Raw genomic sequence first — 15,838 nt, forward strand, 5'->3', positions numbered from 1 at the left:
CAGGAGGCTTCCTTGACGACGTAGTGTCACAGACCCCAGAGCAGGTCCCATGGGACCTGAGTCAGACAGGAGAGACGCGCTTCTGCCTACCTCCAACTGCACCACCTGCCACACCGGAGGAAAAGCTGCCCATGGCATGAGAGTTGGTCAGTCTGGTTGCAGCGGATGAGACGTGCACTAGGCCAGCAGCAGCCGGCACAGAGCTGAACAAGGACTGCAGCACAGATGAGCCTAAGTTGGCCTGCAGGGACATGGGGCCCAAGGCAAACTGTGGGCCAGGTGCAAAAGTGCCCAGGAAGGGCCGGTGTGTCTGGGAGGAGGGGGCTGTGCCGCTTGCTGAGGACGCTGCTGTGGTGAGGCCTGGCCCGCTGAGGAGGCCCCCAGGAGGCACGGCAGCGGCAGAAATGAAGAGATTGTGGCCATTTTTGAAATCAGGCTCGCGGTCCCGGCCCTTGCCCACCTTGCCATGTGATGAGGCCTTGTCTGAGGGTGTGCACACGGGCAAGCTGACTTCTCCCTCCCTGCCCTTGACCCCCTCACCCTTCGGGCCACCCAGTCCATCCAGCTGCCTCTTGTTCACAAAGGGGCCAGGCTCCGTGCTGCTCTCCTTACCCCTCGGGGCGGAAAAGCTCAGGGGGGCGCCCAGGCTGGCCACCTCAGGGGCCTTGTGGGAGAGAGAAGCACCATCACTGAAACTGTGTAAACTGAGGTCGGCAGCCAGGCTTCCGCTGAAGGCAAAGCCGTTGGGGGGGTTGCTGATGGGACTCAGCCCGCCAGGCCCCGACAGTGCACCCGGAAAGCTCTTCCTGGGGTGGGTGGCCAGCTTGGCATCAACTGAGCTGAGCTCCTCTAGGGTGGGCCGAAAAGCGAACAGGGAGTTCTGGCTCAGAGCGGAGCTGGCCTGTAGCGGGCTGTCAGTAGCCTTGGCCAGGCCAAGGTCAGCGATGGGTGAGAAGGTGGACTTCCACTTGCTGCTGTTGATGGGCTCGCTGGAGGGCATCGGCTTCCTTCCTACCAGGCTGCCACCTGATGAGGAGAGGCAGGGGCTGAGGCCTGGGTACCTCCAAGGGGTCAAGTGGGACGGGAGCTGTGGTAGAAGGTCTCCGAGGGGGCCGGGAGGAAGCACCACAGCTCAGAATGATGGATGCCCCTTCCACCCAGAAAAGGTTGGTCCTCCATGTGGTTAGGGTGGGACGGACTACAGAAGGTAAAGATGAAAGGAGTGCTTCTGTGGGAGGGCAGGTGGGTGAGTGAGTCAACACAAATCTGACTTTGGCCTATTTCACCAAGAAGGAAACAGGTCTGCTGCCCAGGCAACTGAGGATATGGTACCTGGCAGCACCAAGACTGGCCTGTGGTGGGAATGGCCTTTCTAGCACCACTGTGCTCAGGAACGCCTGTGCAGAAAAGATAGGGCATGCCACCTAGCACTGGGGACTCATGCAATGGAGCACTGTTACTCACCATTTTCCAAGGTTTTCGGAGGAGATTTGCTTTCTAAGGAGATAGTTGCAATTTTTCTCTCAATTCTATCAAGAAAAAAAATATGACTGTTTGAAATCCCTGTGCATCCTGAGAGCTGTATGTTCACTGAATTGCCCAGGGAGGTAGAGCAGCAGTAGACACACAGCTCCCCTGCCCTTGGACCTCCTTCAAGAAGGACCCATGGCTGTTATGTCCATGTTGCAGCCCAATTACTGAGGGTTCAACAGCTAAAGAGGAACAGGCATTCCACTTCCCCAGATACAGAGACACACACATGTCCCAGATAGAACCATCTCTCAATCTCTTTAAACCTTTGTGTTTGCCATGTCATCTATAGTATGTCATGCATGTGACACATAGGCTGTAGTACACTTCAGCAAGGTCGAATTCATAGCAGCCCCAAATTATAAATAGTGTGCATTCTTTGTATCAGTGTATTATGGCCTTTTCCCAAGGACATAGAACTTCCAAATGAATCTGGAAATTGATAAGTTGGATGTGCCTGAGACAAAAGAAGACTACCCAAGTGCAATCTTTAAGAACATATATATGTGGAAAAAAACAAAATAAAATCACTTTGATGAGACACCAAAAACAGGCAACAAAAAGAAAAAACAGATAAATGGGACTTCGTCAAAATTTAACCCAGGGAGAGAGGGGAAAAGTCATACCATAAGGGATCATGTACCTAGAACAGTGGTTCTCAACCTTCCTAATGCTGCGACCCTTTAATACATGTTGTGGTGACCCCAAATTTCACTGTTACAAACTGAACATAATTAAAGCATAGTGATCAATCACAAAACAATATGTAATTATATATGTGTTTTCCAATGGTCTTAGGCGACCCCTGTGAAAGGGTCGTTCAACCCCCAAAGGGGTCGTGACCCACAGGTTGGCGACCCACAGGTTGAGAACCGCTGATCTAGCATAAAGAACGCTCATAAATCAACAACAGCAAAGTACACCCAATTAAAGGAAGGGCCAAAGACCCTGGACAGACACAGACAGCCAACCAGCATGAGAAGATACTCAACATGACTAGTCAGGCAGATGAAAGTCAGGACCATGGTGAGACACCACTTCACACCCATAAGGAAGGAATTCACATTAAGAACAAAATCAGACAATAACAAGTGCTGGTGAGAATGTGGGGGAACTCGAACCTGAGTGCACAGCTGGTGGAAATGTACAATGGAGTGGCCATTGTGGAAAACAGGATGGCGGTTCCTCAAAAATTAAACATAGAATGACCATGTGACCCAGCAATTCTACTTGGTACGTCCAGTTGGTGTGGCTCAGTGGTTGTGTCAACCTATGAACCAGAGGGTCACAGTTCGATTCTCCGTCAGGGTGCATGCCCGGGTTGCAGGTGTCATGCGAGGGGCAGCCAATCAATGATTCTCTCATCATTGATGTTTCTCTCTCTCTCTCTCTCTCTCTCTCTCCCCCTTCCTCTCTGAAATCAATAAAAATATATTTACATATATTTACATATATGACAAATTCTACTTAGTATGAGGTAAATTGAGACAAAAAACATATATGACAGTTCACAGCAGCACCATTCACAATAGCTAAAAACTGGAAGCAACCCCAGTGTCCATGGACAGATAAATGGACAATCAAAATGTGGTCCATCCACACTGGAATATTATTCAGTCTTAAAAAGGAAGAACATTCTGACACCTGCTATGACATGGATGAACCTTGAGGACATTACACTGTTACATACGAGATTCCTAGAGAAGTCAGATTCATAGAGACAGACAGTAGATGGTGGCTGCCAAGGGCTGGGGGAGGGAGAGAATATGGGGAGTGATTGTTAAGGTCCCCTTTACCCCCCAACTAATGGCAGGTGGAAGCTGCCTGTCCCTGGGTCACACATGACCACAAGGGCCTGTCCTTCAGAACCCTGCTGGTGTACGCCCCTCTCCCAAGGGTGGAGTGCCTGCCCTGCCTGGCCCTCACCTGGTGCTGCCTTGCTCGTCCTCAGAGCCCGGCTCCTCATCTGAGGTCAGTGGGGAGTAGTGGACTCCATTGGTCTGGGTCAGGGGCTTCTCTTTCTTGAGCACGGGTGGCTGGTCGTTGTCCTGGTAAGGTACAGGGGAGCTCTTCAGGGAGCTCTCAGGGGACGAGATGGCTGTGATTTCCAAAGGTTGGTTAATGTTGTTGACCTGAGGGACCAGCAAGACACAGCACAACTCTGTCAATGGGCTCCCACAGCACCAACCCCAATGGCTTTGCTCTGATCCTTCCTGCCTAAGCTACCCAGGCATGGAGTTCTGGGGAATCGCAACGCCTGCCAGCTGTTCGTTCCAGCATGGGCCCCTGACCCAGCCCATCTCGGCTAGCCCCGGGAACAAGAGATCCAACGTCCAGTGCCTGCTTGTCTGTACTGGGTGGCCCCACTACCTCCTGCCCCAGACATTTGTTCCTGGCCTCACCATAGAGTTCAGGTTGAGGGGAGACCCTGAAGACTGAGTGAAGAGGCCGGCGACGGATGGCAAGGCCCGGCGCTTGGGGGACACGCCTGAGCTCAGATTGGGGGTCCCCGCGGATGCCCGCTTCCTCCTGCCCCGCTTTCGACTGTCCTGCCCATGGCTCTGACTGCTGTCTCCACGAGCACCCCCAGGCAGAGGGCTGTGCTTGTTGGAAGGTGACTGCTTGGTGCTGCTGGCAGCAGCTGAGATGGTGAAGATGATCCTCCTCTTGGCCTCGCTCTCTGGATCTGAGAAGCCAACCTCAGAGGGAAGGTCCCCTTTGCTCGCATCAGGGAGTGGGCCCTGGGCAGCGCTGAGTCGGGGGCTGACGCAGAGCTGGTGCGTGGGCGAGGCTGGACCGGAGTTCCGGGGTTGCACTAGCAGTTGAGGGTGCTGTGGGGTGGAGCTGCGGGAGCCCATGGTGGTGAAGAGGCTCCCCGAGCTGGAGGACTCATCGAAGACAGGGGGCTCAACTCCAGGAGCGAGTGGGGCCGGGCTGCCTGCCAGGGCCCCACTGATGGCGACTGAGCCTGCATAGAAGCCTGCCAGGAAGAGAAACAGTGTTTCAGGGAAGCCCATCCCAGGAGAGGACACTAAGCCCCGCAGAGGCACCCTCCATGTCGTGGGTGCGGCCACAGATGGCACCAAGCGACTAGGCAGGCACCCTTGGGCTGGCGCAAGCGCAGGTGAGAGTGCCCAGGCATGGTGAGCTCCTTCCCATGTTGGATCTGGCATCACTGGAGGCCCTGGAGCCTGTGTACCACTCCCCATCCTGAACCCTCTCTCCGGACCTCCCCTGGAGGCTCAGAAACCCTTGTGACATCCAACTGAGACAGAATTTGTCCTTTGCCCAGAACTCATCATGCTGCCAGCTGCAAAGTGCCCCCCCCTTCCCCCCCCCCCCCCCCGTGTTGGAGTAGTGGGACGCAGGGAGCCTAGGGGAAGAACTGCTCTCAGTAATGGCCTCTACATTTTATTTTGTTTTTTAATTTTCAAAAAATTGATTTTTGAGAATGAGGAATGGAGAGAGATATTGATTCTTGTACGTGCCGACCGGGGATCGAACCCACAACCTTGGTGTATGGAGACAACCATCTAATCAACTGAGCTACCTGGCCAGGGCTGAATTTTATGCCTGGAAAAATAATGTCCAAACAGGCCATGGTGTTCACAAAAGTCAGGAAACTACAGCCCAGCCCATGGTCCGGCGTTTTGGCTGCCAACCTTTGCTACAGCAGTTTTACTGGCACATGCCCACCGCCTGTCTACGGACTTTCACAACTAGAGTTGAACAGCTGTGACAGAGCCTCTCAGCTTCAGAGCCACAATTCCCCCCACCCTGGGGCCCTGTGCCAACACCTAGATGTGTCAAAAATTGGAGCTCTGTGAAGGAGATCAGAATCCAGCTAGAAACTGGGTGGCCCCGGAGCCCACGGTGGTTTGACAAGGACAGTGCCACCACACCACCCAGGCTCTAATACAGTCAGACCAAGCACATCCATATCAGGATGCAGCCAGAGGTTCAGGTGATGCACTGAGGGCCCACCCTACAGTCCCCGACCCCCAGGTCTCACCGGGCTGCTGCTGTTGCTAAGGAGGACAGCAGTCTGGACTCAGCATAGACCCCATGGCTGGGAGGAGGTAAGCTCTGAGCCAGCATCTCTGAGGGCCTCACTATAGACATTGTTCACACCTTATGCCCCCAGCACAGCCCCTGGAGAGGTGGCAGTGGGCACAGGTGGAAGCTGACCTACGGAGACAGGGCAGGAATAGGAGAAGCACCCTACCTGTGGGCGCCAGGGTGAGGCTTTTGCTCCCAGCAGCGTTGCTCCCAGCACCATGGGCGTTAGCACCCATCTGCTTTTCAAGTGTGGACGAGGACTCTCGGGTCTGAGGCACAGGACTGGGGGTGCTTCTCTGTGGAGAGAATGCACTGTCAGCTGAGCTGGGACGGCATGTGAATGTCGGGGAGGGGGTCACGGGTCACAGAACGTGCTGAAGACATGAAACAGGGAAAATAGCAGGTGTGTGAAAAGCAGCTCAAAGAAGGGAAAGTGACCTGCTCAGGGTGTGAGCACAGTGGGCAGCCACCAGAAGGGTCTGATCAGGGTGGGACAGATGTCCGAGTTGGGTCCTAAAGGATCGTTCTGGCTAATGGGCTCAGGGTGGGGATGAAGGGTACAGGGAAAGCAGTGAGGGCTGCAGCTGCAGTTATGATCTGACCCAGCAATTTATCTCCTATGTGCAAGGAGATGAAAACACTGTCTACACAAACCTGTACACACCTGTTCACAGTGGCCAAAAAGTGCAAACCAAAAAATGTCCATTGATAAATGAAACAATACCCCAATGTGTCCATTCACACACGAGAATATTATTCAGCCACAAAAAGGAGAGAAGCACTGATACTTGCTACAATAGGGATGAACCTTGTAAACAGGATGCTCAGTGAGAAACGCCAGACACAGAAAGATCACAGTGTGTGTGATTCTATTTATGTGAAATGTCCAGAACAGGGAGACAGGAAGTGTGGGTTTGTGGTTGTCAGAGTTGGGGATAGGACACACACACGACTATGGATGTGGGTGGGACTTCCTTTGGGGGGGTGACAAAAGACTCTGGAACTAGATAGAGGTGATGGTTGCCAGCCCTGTGAACATACTAAATTTCACTGAAACACACACTTTAGATGGTGAATTGTATGTGGATTATACCTAAAAAAACAAAAACAAGAAAAACCTGCATTATATAGAGAGTCCATAAGCGTGAGGCAAGGGGAATGCAGGTATGGACGAAGCGGATGCGCTCCAAGCTTCTACCACCTCGGGCAGTTCTATCCCTTCTCCACCCGCACACACCACCACTTACAAAAGAGGATCTGAGATAAAAATGACAAGATGTAAAAAAAAAAAAAAAAAAAAAAAAGATGTGCTCTGGTTGATTGCTCAATGGTTAGAGCATCGGCTTGTGCACTGAAGGGTCATGGGTTCAATTTCCAGTCAAGGGTATGTACCTGGGTTGCAGGTTCAATCCTGGGCCCTGTTCAGGGCGCATGGGAGACAACCAATCAATGTGTCTCTCTCACATGGATGTTTCTCTCTCTCCCGCCCCCCTCCCTCCCTCCCCTCTCTCTAAAAATCAATGGAAAAAATATCCTCGGATGAAGATTAAAACACAACAAAAAAAACACACCATAAGATATTAATGTAATTAAACCTGGATTCTTGGATGCTCTATTTTTCTCAAACTTCAATTGCATGCAATTTAACAAAAAGGGACGAGGTCTTGTGGGGCAAACACCAGACAAAAGTCTCTTCTGCCTGTGCTGATACTCTCGGAGCAACACAGCATTGGACTGCCCCCGCCCCCCGATGGTGCCCACTCACTACCTTCTCGGCACGGTTGGGCAACACCACGCTGGCCAGGGGGATGCTGACGGGCAGCTTGCTGGGCTGCACAGTGCTGAGTGGAATGCTGACGGGTAGGCTGGTGATGGCCTCCCCACTGCTGGCATAGGCGCGCTCCTTCAGACCCTGCAGACACAGCAGACTGCCTGCTGCTGCTGACCTGATAACCCCAGGCCACGACACCACCCAAAGGACACAACTACCCTCCAGCCATGGACAAGGGGCCGCTGTAGCACAGTCCCCTCACCCCACTAACGCCTATCCCTCCAGCTCCAACCGCTTCTCCTGACCTTCCAGGCCCCTACCTGTCACACTCTGACCTAATGGTTTTCAAACCTGCCACCTCAGCAGAGACAGAGTCGCACTCTGGCAGTGCCACCCTAAGGGGGCTCTACTATCTTGCCACTTTCTTAGTCTTGTTCCTGAAGCAACCGAGGGTGGGGACCTGACTAACGAAGCCCTATCCCTCCATCTCCACCCCACATCCTCCTGGCTCCACAGCCCTCACCTGGACGCCCTCACAGACCCGCTCCGGATACCCACTGAGTGTCCCCCATAGCCTCGGCTCAGGCACAGGTAAGAAGACCTCCACCCCAAGAGTCCCTCCCTCCCAGTGATTGCCTGCACCTTCTCACTGCCTTTTTCTCCTGTCATCTGTAAGGCCACAGGGGATGAGGGCCGTGGGTCCTGAGGGCTCAGCTTGAGGCCATTGGCGAGGCCCGGGCTCTGGTACGGAAGGCCATTCTCCTTGGCGTGCTCAGTTCTGGAATGAGACGCACACCGCAGTCACTCTCTGTGGAGACCCAGTGGCTGTGGCTTTGTGTTCAGAGCTGACAGCCTGGGCCTAGCAAACACTTCCAAACTGATGAGCAACCCCCCTCAAGACCCCACAACAGCCCAAGGGCGCCAGGGGCAGACTCACCGTGGGTGTAGCTCACCAGCAGGTGTCTTGCCACTGGCAGTGTGGTCCTGGCTCAGGTGGCGTCTCAGCACCAGCTTGGCCGGGGAGAGCCTGGTGTAGTCTGGCAAGGCCAAGCCAGATAGCTTCTCAAGCCGGGGCCGGCCGCTGTGGCTGGGAGTACATGGCACCACCTCCTGGTCCAGTGGAGAGGCCAGGTACTGGGGGGTGTTCTGCTTGGACGAGGGCCGACTCAGTGTGTTGCAGAGCTCATAGCCGGCCGCGTGGCCATTCATGGAGAGCTCCGGGCTCATGCTACTGAAGTGGGGCAGGGAGAATTTGGAGCAGTCCAGTTCAAGGTGCAGCCGGCTGGGTTCCGCCTCCAGTTCTCGGCCCAGGCCACCTTTCCCTCGTAGGTGCAGGGACACAGCATCATCAGGCGGCACGCAGGACTTGAGTTGCAGGAGCTCCTGCTGCCGCTGGCTCTTTTCCAGCTCCACGATGCTAATCTGGAAGAGCGAGGGTGTCAGACCCTGAGCTTGCTTGGGAGAGAGGCTCCTGCACACCCGTGGAAGGCCCCAGAACAGAGGCCAGCCCAGCCCAACCCAGCAACCCACCAGAGGGGACCATCCCAGGAGGGTGAGGATGCACCCAGAGGAACTACAAGGAGGCAGACTGACTGTGTGTGTAAAGGGGAAGCCAGAGCAGCCAACCACCCAAACCCGGTCAGGGCACTCTGGGTGGACGGATAAAACAGCATGTGAGTGTTAAAAGTGGTTCTACAGATGCACATCTGCTGAAACTAAAAGACGTCCCCAGGAAAGCAAGGAACAGAGGACTTAGCGCTCTCAAGAGCACACATTGGGAAAAACCCTGAAATAGCATTTCCTTCCAGGGGTCAGACACAGGGCTTTTAAAAAATATGTTTTTTTTATTGATTTTTAGAGATAGACACATCGATGAGAGAGAAACACCATTGATCGGCTACCCCCTGCACACCCCCCACTGGGGACTGAGCTCACAGCCCAGACATATGCCTGATTGGGACCTCCTGGTCGCTGGGTCAATGCTCAACCGGCGAGCCACACCTGCCGGGCCACAGGGCACTTTTCTTCTTACACTATGTTTGGGCTTTTTCTCTATATGAAAATGTATCATCTCTTTATTACACAGAAGAGCCAGAAACCAAATATATTCCCTGTGGAGACTTCTCTTGCAGGTACACCCATGGAAACAAGGCCTGGCTTTTGTAGCCGTCAGCAAAACCTCTTTTTTTGTTGTTAATCCTCACCCAATTTTTTCCACTGATTTTTAAAGAGAGTGGGAGGGAGGGGATGAGACAGAGAGAAGCATCAATGTGAGAGACACATTGATTGGTTGCCTCCTGCACTGGGAATGTCTGGGCCCCCTCAAAAGGGGATCGAACCTGCAACCAAAGTATGTGCCCTTGACTGGCACTGAACAGGAGACTTCAGTCCTCGGCTGATGCTCTAACCACTGAGAAAACCGGCTCGAGACAAACCTCTTTCTATGACACACCTAGGCCATGTATCACAGGACCTTAAACTGCTCACAGATCTATTTTGGGGACTACATATTTACAGAAATATCCTTAAAATAAATCATGGTGCAGAAAAATTCATTGCAGTTTCATTTTATAATAAACCACTTAAAAGAGCCCCCAGGGTCTGGCGACCGGCAATGCTCTATGTTATGAAGCTGAGCTGAGTAAATGCAGTAGAACCTCGTGTGTATACATGGAGCTTTCAGAATGACCAATGCTCATGCCCCACGTCTCTTTACTTTCCTCATTGTTACTTGTAAGTTCTGTACTCAGGAGCTCAGCCATGACCTGTGTTATGTTTTCTCCTTCCCCGAACTTTTTTCTAGCTGACCTCAATAAACGAGTTACCCTATCAGAAAAAGCACAAGCCGCCTGGCTGGTGTAGCTCAGTAGTTGAGCATCGACCTATGAACCAGGAGGTCATTGTTCGATTCCCAGTTAGGGCACATGCCTGGGTTGTGGGCTTGGTCCCCAGTAGGGGATGTACAGGAGGCAGATGATCGATGATTCTCTCTTATCTCTGATATTTCTCTCTCTCTCCCTTTCCCTTCTTCTCTGAAATCAATAAAAGTGTATTTTTTAAAAATAAGAAAAAATGTACAATCTGTTTTGTTTTAATGCGCAAACACAAGTCTGTCCAGTGACTGTGTCAGAAATGCTTCACCAGGAGGCGCTCAGGCACACGTTAGGTTTAGGATCAGATGAGATGCCCTAGGGTAGGTAGAGTGGAGTGCCCACCGGCCCTACTTCTTGTTTCCCTTTAGGCTGATGATGGGGTGTTAGGCTGTTCTTAATGTGATACCAGAACTAGTACACTGTCCTTGGGAGGAGGATGGGTTTGGTGGGTCTGCCAATAGCACTGACCATGTTCCTAACACCATAGCTGAAGCCCCGAGAGGCCAAGGCAACCCCATTCCTTGCCCCCCTACCTGCAGCTCCAGGCAGTGCCTCTGTTTCTCAGAGATCTGGCTCTTCAGGGCCTGCTTCTCCTTTAACAGGTTCTCCAGGGACAGTGTGGACCAGTCCAACTTCAGCTCCTCACACCGAGCCTTCAGCTGTGGGGACAAGGCAAGCCCCGGCCATAAGCATGTGCGCGGCTATAGGGAGGACAGGACGGCCCCCTGGGACCTGCTTCCTGCCCTGACACTGGGCTCTGGGAGGAGACAGGGCAGGTGTCTAGGCAGGTATTCCTGGGGGCCAGTCCCACTCTCCTTCCTGCTTTTGGAAGGCCAGGCTGCAGAGACGGCCAGAGACCAGGGTTCCCATAAGAAACACCCACAGGAGTATGGCGAGGGGTCTTGGTCTTATGGGACAAAGCAAGGGGACCCATTAGAAGGGAGGCCCCTGCACATCCAGGGGGATCCCAGGAGGAAACACTGGGAAAGTCCAGGCCCCCTCAAAAGGTCCATCTAGTCCCTGGCCAGTGTGGTTCAGATGACTGGAGCACCGTCCCATACCCTGAAAGGTGGCGTGTTCGATTCCTGGTCAGGGTGTGTATGGAAGACAACCGATTAATGCTTCTCTCTCTCTCTTTTTTTTACAGCAAAGGTGGAAATTTATTGAACAAGTACACACTCCCACGTGGGGAAGGGAAAAGAATCTCATAGCACAGACAACCATGGGGGGAGGGGGAAAGAATCCCTAATGCTTCTCTCTTATCTCAATGTTTCTCTCTTTCTTTCAAAATCAATGAAAACTATATACTTGGGTGAGGATTAATAAAAAAAAAAGTCCCATCTAGTAAAATCATGAGTCTTTGGACGCCCCTGAAAGGAATTTAAGAAGCCACATTCCGGGGCAAGTTCAGCTCATGCTCATGTGCTCTGAGAGCCAAGTAAAGCTGTGCCAGCATTCCTCAAATGAACTAGGTCAGAGACATGGGGAGGGGCTCTGGGCTCACTCGGACTAAGGCAGTCACGGAAACTCAGGATGATGTGCTGGGCCCCGGAGGCAACCTCGGGTTGTCTGTCTTGGGACACACATCAGCACCTGGGCCTCCAGACCCATCAACTGAGGGACACCTGGCCCTCCCCCTGGTCTGAGGTCTAAGGATTCCACTCGCTCTGGAATGTGCTGGAACTGCTGCCTCCTCTGGGCACCCACCAGCTGCAGGCTCTGGCTTCTCAGCTCCCTGTTGTCCTTCTCCAGCTGCTCCGTCTGCTCTCGCAGCTGCTGGTTGTGAGCTGAGATCTCTTTCTGAGCTTGGATCAGGTCACTGTAGGTCAGCGCCTTCACTCCCAACTGTGGACACACAACAGCAAGGCTGGGCTTGCAGGGAGGTGCAACCATGGTAGGGAGGTGAAGGGATTGGCTTTCGCCCAGACAAGACCGGGGTGGCACTGTACTAGTCAGACAGGAGAGACTAAGTACAGTCCCCCAGAGAGGGAACAAGGGGGTGACCTCAAGACACAAGCCTGTGCAGGTCCCATGAGGGGCTGCTGGGAACAGCCTTCTGTCCAGAGCCCAAGTTCTGGACTACCAGAAAAAAATATCTGAAAGGAAACAGTCCTTCTTATCTCAGTTGCCCTGGGCTGTGCCCCCCGCCCAGCCCCTGCCCACCCCTCAATTCTGTACTTGAGTCATCCTGGCCTCAGGTAGCTCTACCTCATCCAGTTTCTGCTGAAAAAGCTTCTTTATTTCTTCTTTCTGGGCCTGGCAGTGACCGAACAGCTGCTGTGCGGCACCCAGCAACCGGGCATTCTTCTCCTGCAGGAGACAGAGGGCTGGTGAGTGAGCCCAGCCCACACCATCTCTTCCCTCAAACAGGCTCAAAGGAGAGCTGATGGGACACTGCCCAGCCCATCTCACTGATAAAGACCACTGTCCATTCCCTGACCTGCGAGAGCTGCCACCTCCCTATGCTCACAGGTGGCAACACATGCATACACTGGGCACGTCGGCTGGTCCTCCATCTCAGACTTTATCGGAAGGTGGTACCAACTCAGTGGCTATTTGAGTTACTAACTGGGGATGACAGACACCTCTCAGCACGGGCAGCAGCAGGCCCTCTGGGCAGGGACAAGGGGACGTAACAGGAAGCAGGACATGTTCTGGGCGGGCTGGGGCTGCTGGGGGGTGGCAGGCTGGGGGCTTGCCTGGCTCACCCCTCGGCAGAGTGCTGGGAACACAAAAGCAGGCACCCCTCACCTTCTCCTGGTCCAATAGCTGCTGCAGGCTGGCCTTGTACTGAGGGGTCTTCGTGTATGCCAGGAACTGCAGGTACTGAATCTTGAAGGACTCTAGAACCGGGGACAAGGTCTCAGTACAGAAGGCATCCAGCTGAGGCTGGAGGCTGTGTTGGTAGGGGAAGCTTGGGGGCACTCGTTGTCAGATGCTGCTGAAAATCACCTGTCACTGTGCCAGCACCTTTGGCTCCACAATGCCTTGGCATCACCACTCTCCTGCACCTATGGCTAGTGTCCCCCCACGGAGCCCTTTGCAGTTCCTGCCATCACCACGCACATTTTATTTCTCCCCAAGACTGCGGGTTTCTGTGACCAAATTTCCCAGTAAACACATGCTGTTCAAGTGGGGAAACTGATGGCTCCCACAATTCAAAGGCATTTCCTTCACCCAGTTTTCAAAAGAGATGAGAAGCTTATCGGTCAAGCACCGCAAGGTGAGCAGGTGCCTGCTCCCCCACAGCCCCAGCTTATCCCTGACAGGCTCTTCCCACACTCTAAGAACGATGGGGCTGGGTCATTATGTGGGGCTGTCCTGGGTACTGTGGGGAAGTGAGCAGCATCCCTGTCCCCCACTATATACAGGAGCACCCCCAATATAACCACAGATGTCCGCAGACATGGCCCAGTGTCCCCTGGGGGGCAGAGCTGCAGCCTAAGAAAACCACACGGGTCCTCCTGGCCTAAAAGCCCAGGCACCACCTGGCAGGACTGAGCCTGAGCCCTCGGGACTCTAGTGTGGTCAGTTTGTTGCGGGTATCACAGGGGGCTTGCCAGAGAGGCAGAACCTTGGACCCGCCCCTTGTTCTCAGAGCTGTTAAGTTAGAATCTGCACACGAACCCACAAATGTTTGCAGCGCCAGCTCACCTAGCAGCTTCTGCAGTGCGGGCGGGGTGGGTGCTAGCAACAGCTGGTCAGGGGGGTGCCGCTGCACGCTGGGAGGTAGCTGATAAAATGGGCTGTGAGGTGACTTGTATGAATCTGCAAGAAACAGCAACATTTACGTGTCAACACTGACTGGAATGCCCTGAGGGAATTCCAGATTGTTCTATGGAACTTTTCGAGCCTTTTAAGAAAATGTATTTTTATTGATTTCAGAGAGGGAGAGAAAGATAGGAACATCAATGATGAGAAAGAGTCATCGATGAGCTCCCTCCGACATACCCCTTACTGGGGATAAAGCCCACAACCTGAGCATGTACCCTGACCAGGAATTGAACTGTGATTTCCTAGTTCATAGGTCAATGCTCAACCACTGAGCCACACTACCCAGGCTTTTCCAGCTTTTTAAAAGATAAGACTCGCCCTAACCGGTTTGGCTCAGTGGATAGAGCATCAGCCTGCCGAATGAAAGGTCCCAGGTTTGATTCCGGTCAAGGGCATGTACCTTGGTTGCGGGCACATCCCTAGTAGGAGGTGTGCAGGAGGAAGCTGATCCATGTTTCTCTCTCATCAATGTTTCTAACTCTCTATCCCTCTCCCTTCCTCTCTGTAAAAAGTCAATAAAATATATTTTAAAAAAATAATAAAATAAAAGACTCAACACAGCTCTTACAGTCCAAAGGCATAACCAGATACTGCATCTCAGCAGTTCTAGAAGCTGAGACGAATGCCCTCATAATGTAAGAAATTTCTGTGAGCAGTGCTATTTCTGCCATAGCTGCTGATGTTATCAAAGCCCTGGATGGCAGGATGTGATGGAAAAGCGCCCACCAGGATTTGCTCTTGGCAGATTATCTGGGTGAAGTGAGGCCCAGGCGAACCATGAGGACATCATGAGGTACCCTCCGGAGCATGACCCATCGAGCCTGAGCGGCCCTAAGGAGGGCTCTGAGGCCTGGCTCACCTTGTGGTGAGGGCGTCGCCGTCTGGGACACAGTCTGGGCGTGCAGGAGGTCCAGTGCAGTAGGGTTCTTCTTGGGCTTACGCTCAGGGTTCGCAGTGCTCATCTTCTTGGGACGTCCGCGCTTCCGTCCAGCCAGCTTCCGGCCCTTCTTGTTCAGCTTCTTCTTCCGTGCTTTGGAGGGGGATGGCTTCTTGATAGCGGTGGTCGCTGCTTTCTCTTCCTCAGCACCAGAATCCTAGTGAACAGAGGTCATTGAGAGAGCAATGCTCCCCCCCCCCCTTCCCATTAATAATGAGCCCACAACACAGGCACTGGGAGAGCAACTGAACAGAGGCACCTGAAACCCAGGAACCCCCTTCCCTCCTCCAGAGCCCAGTGATCAGTCAACCCACATGTGCACTGAGCAGGACCACCTCTCTGGTTGGAAGAGCCCAGCCCCTCCCTCTATAATGAGGGCTGTGCCCATCAATAGCCCTATGGGGCCCCAAGCCCAAGAGAAGGGGTTGGAGGGCACTTACCACAGAGGTGTCCGCAGGCACAGCCGCCTTGCTCTCAGGCACCTTCGTGGGGGTGGTTGTATTACTCTTGTTTTCTCGCTGCTGCCGGCGCCTAGCTGCCTCTTGTTCCTCCTGGAAAACAAGTGTTGGACATGTCCCCCAAAGTGTCAACATGTCCCCCAAAGTGTGGGCATGACCCAAAAGCACCACCGAGGTAGGCTACCTGGCCCAGCTCTGCTCAGGCCAACTCCTCTGCCTGCTGTACAGAGGAAAGTAAGGCACAGAGGAGCACGTGAGCCGCCCCAAGCCTTAGCCAGCCACGAGCCATGTGTGTATCTACTGCCTGGGTGCAGACACCCTAGACCTCTCAGTCAGAAACCCGAGGCTTTCTGACCTGTGTGTGACATGTGCGAGGAAATAAAATCAAAGATAAAAAGGCTCTGGGTGCACACAAATACTGCCTGACAGTCCTCTC

General features: G+C 53.3%; 1 protein-coding gene across 6 annotated transcripts in view; it reads right to left on the reverse strand.

Annotated features, from left to right (window-relative positions):
• Nucleotides 1-15,838, reverse strand: part of DOT1L (DOT1 like histone lysine methyltransferase) — a 61,490-nt gene that overhangs the window by 5,495 nt on the left and 40,157 nt on the right. For 5 of the 6 annotated variants that reach the window (XM_059697273.1, XM_059697275.1, XM_059697272.1 and 2 more), the window contains 15 exons: nt 15,385-15,495; nt 14,867-15,101; nt 13,888-14,001; nt 12,985-13,076; nt 12,442-12,543; nt 11,941-12,078; nt 10,767-10,892; nt 8,298-8,782; nt 8,003-8,138; nt 7,358-7,501; nt 5,756-5,885; nt 3,933-4,510; nt 3,457-3,662; nt 1,465-1,529; nt 91-1,026 (listed from right to left, as the gene is read on the reverse strand). In XM_059697273.1, coding sequence (XP_059553256.1) covers nt 91-1,026; nt 1,465-1,529; nt 3,457-3,662; nt 3,933-4,510; nt 5,756-5,885; nt 7,358-7,501; nt 8,003-8,138; nt 8,298-8,782; nt 10,767-10,892; nt 11,941-12,078; nt 12,442-12,543; nt 12,985-13,076; nt 13,888-14,001; nt 14,867-15,101; nt 15,385-15,495 — 3,598 coding nt within the window. The remainder of the gene's footprint in view (nt 1-90; nt 1,027-1,464; nt 1,530-3,456; nt 3,663-3,932; nt 4,511-5,755; nt 5,886-7,357; nt 7,502-8,002; nt 8,139-8,297; nt 8,783-10,766; nt 10,893-11,940; nt 12,079-12,441; nt 12,544-12,984; nt 13,077-13,887; nt 14,002-14,866; nt 15,102-15,384; nt 15,496-15,838) is intronic. The other variant, XM_059697274.1, reaches the window with a different exon arrangement.

The sequence above is a fragment of the Myotis daubentonii genome, chromosome 5 (genome assembly GCF_963259705.1).
Source record: "Myotis daubentonii chromosome 5, mMyoDau2.1, whole genome shotgun sequence".
Classification (NCBI taxonomy): Eukaryota; Metazoa; Chordata; class Mammalia; order Chiroptera; family Vespertilionidae; genus Myotis; species Myotis daubentonii.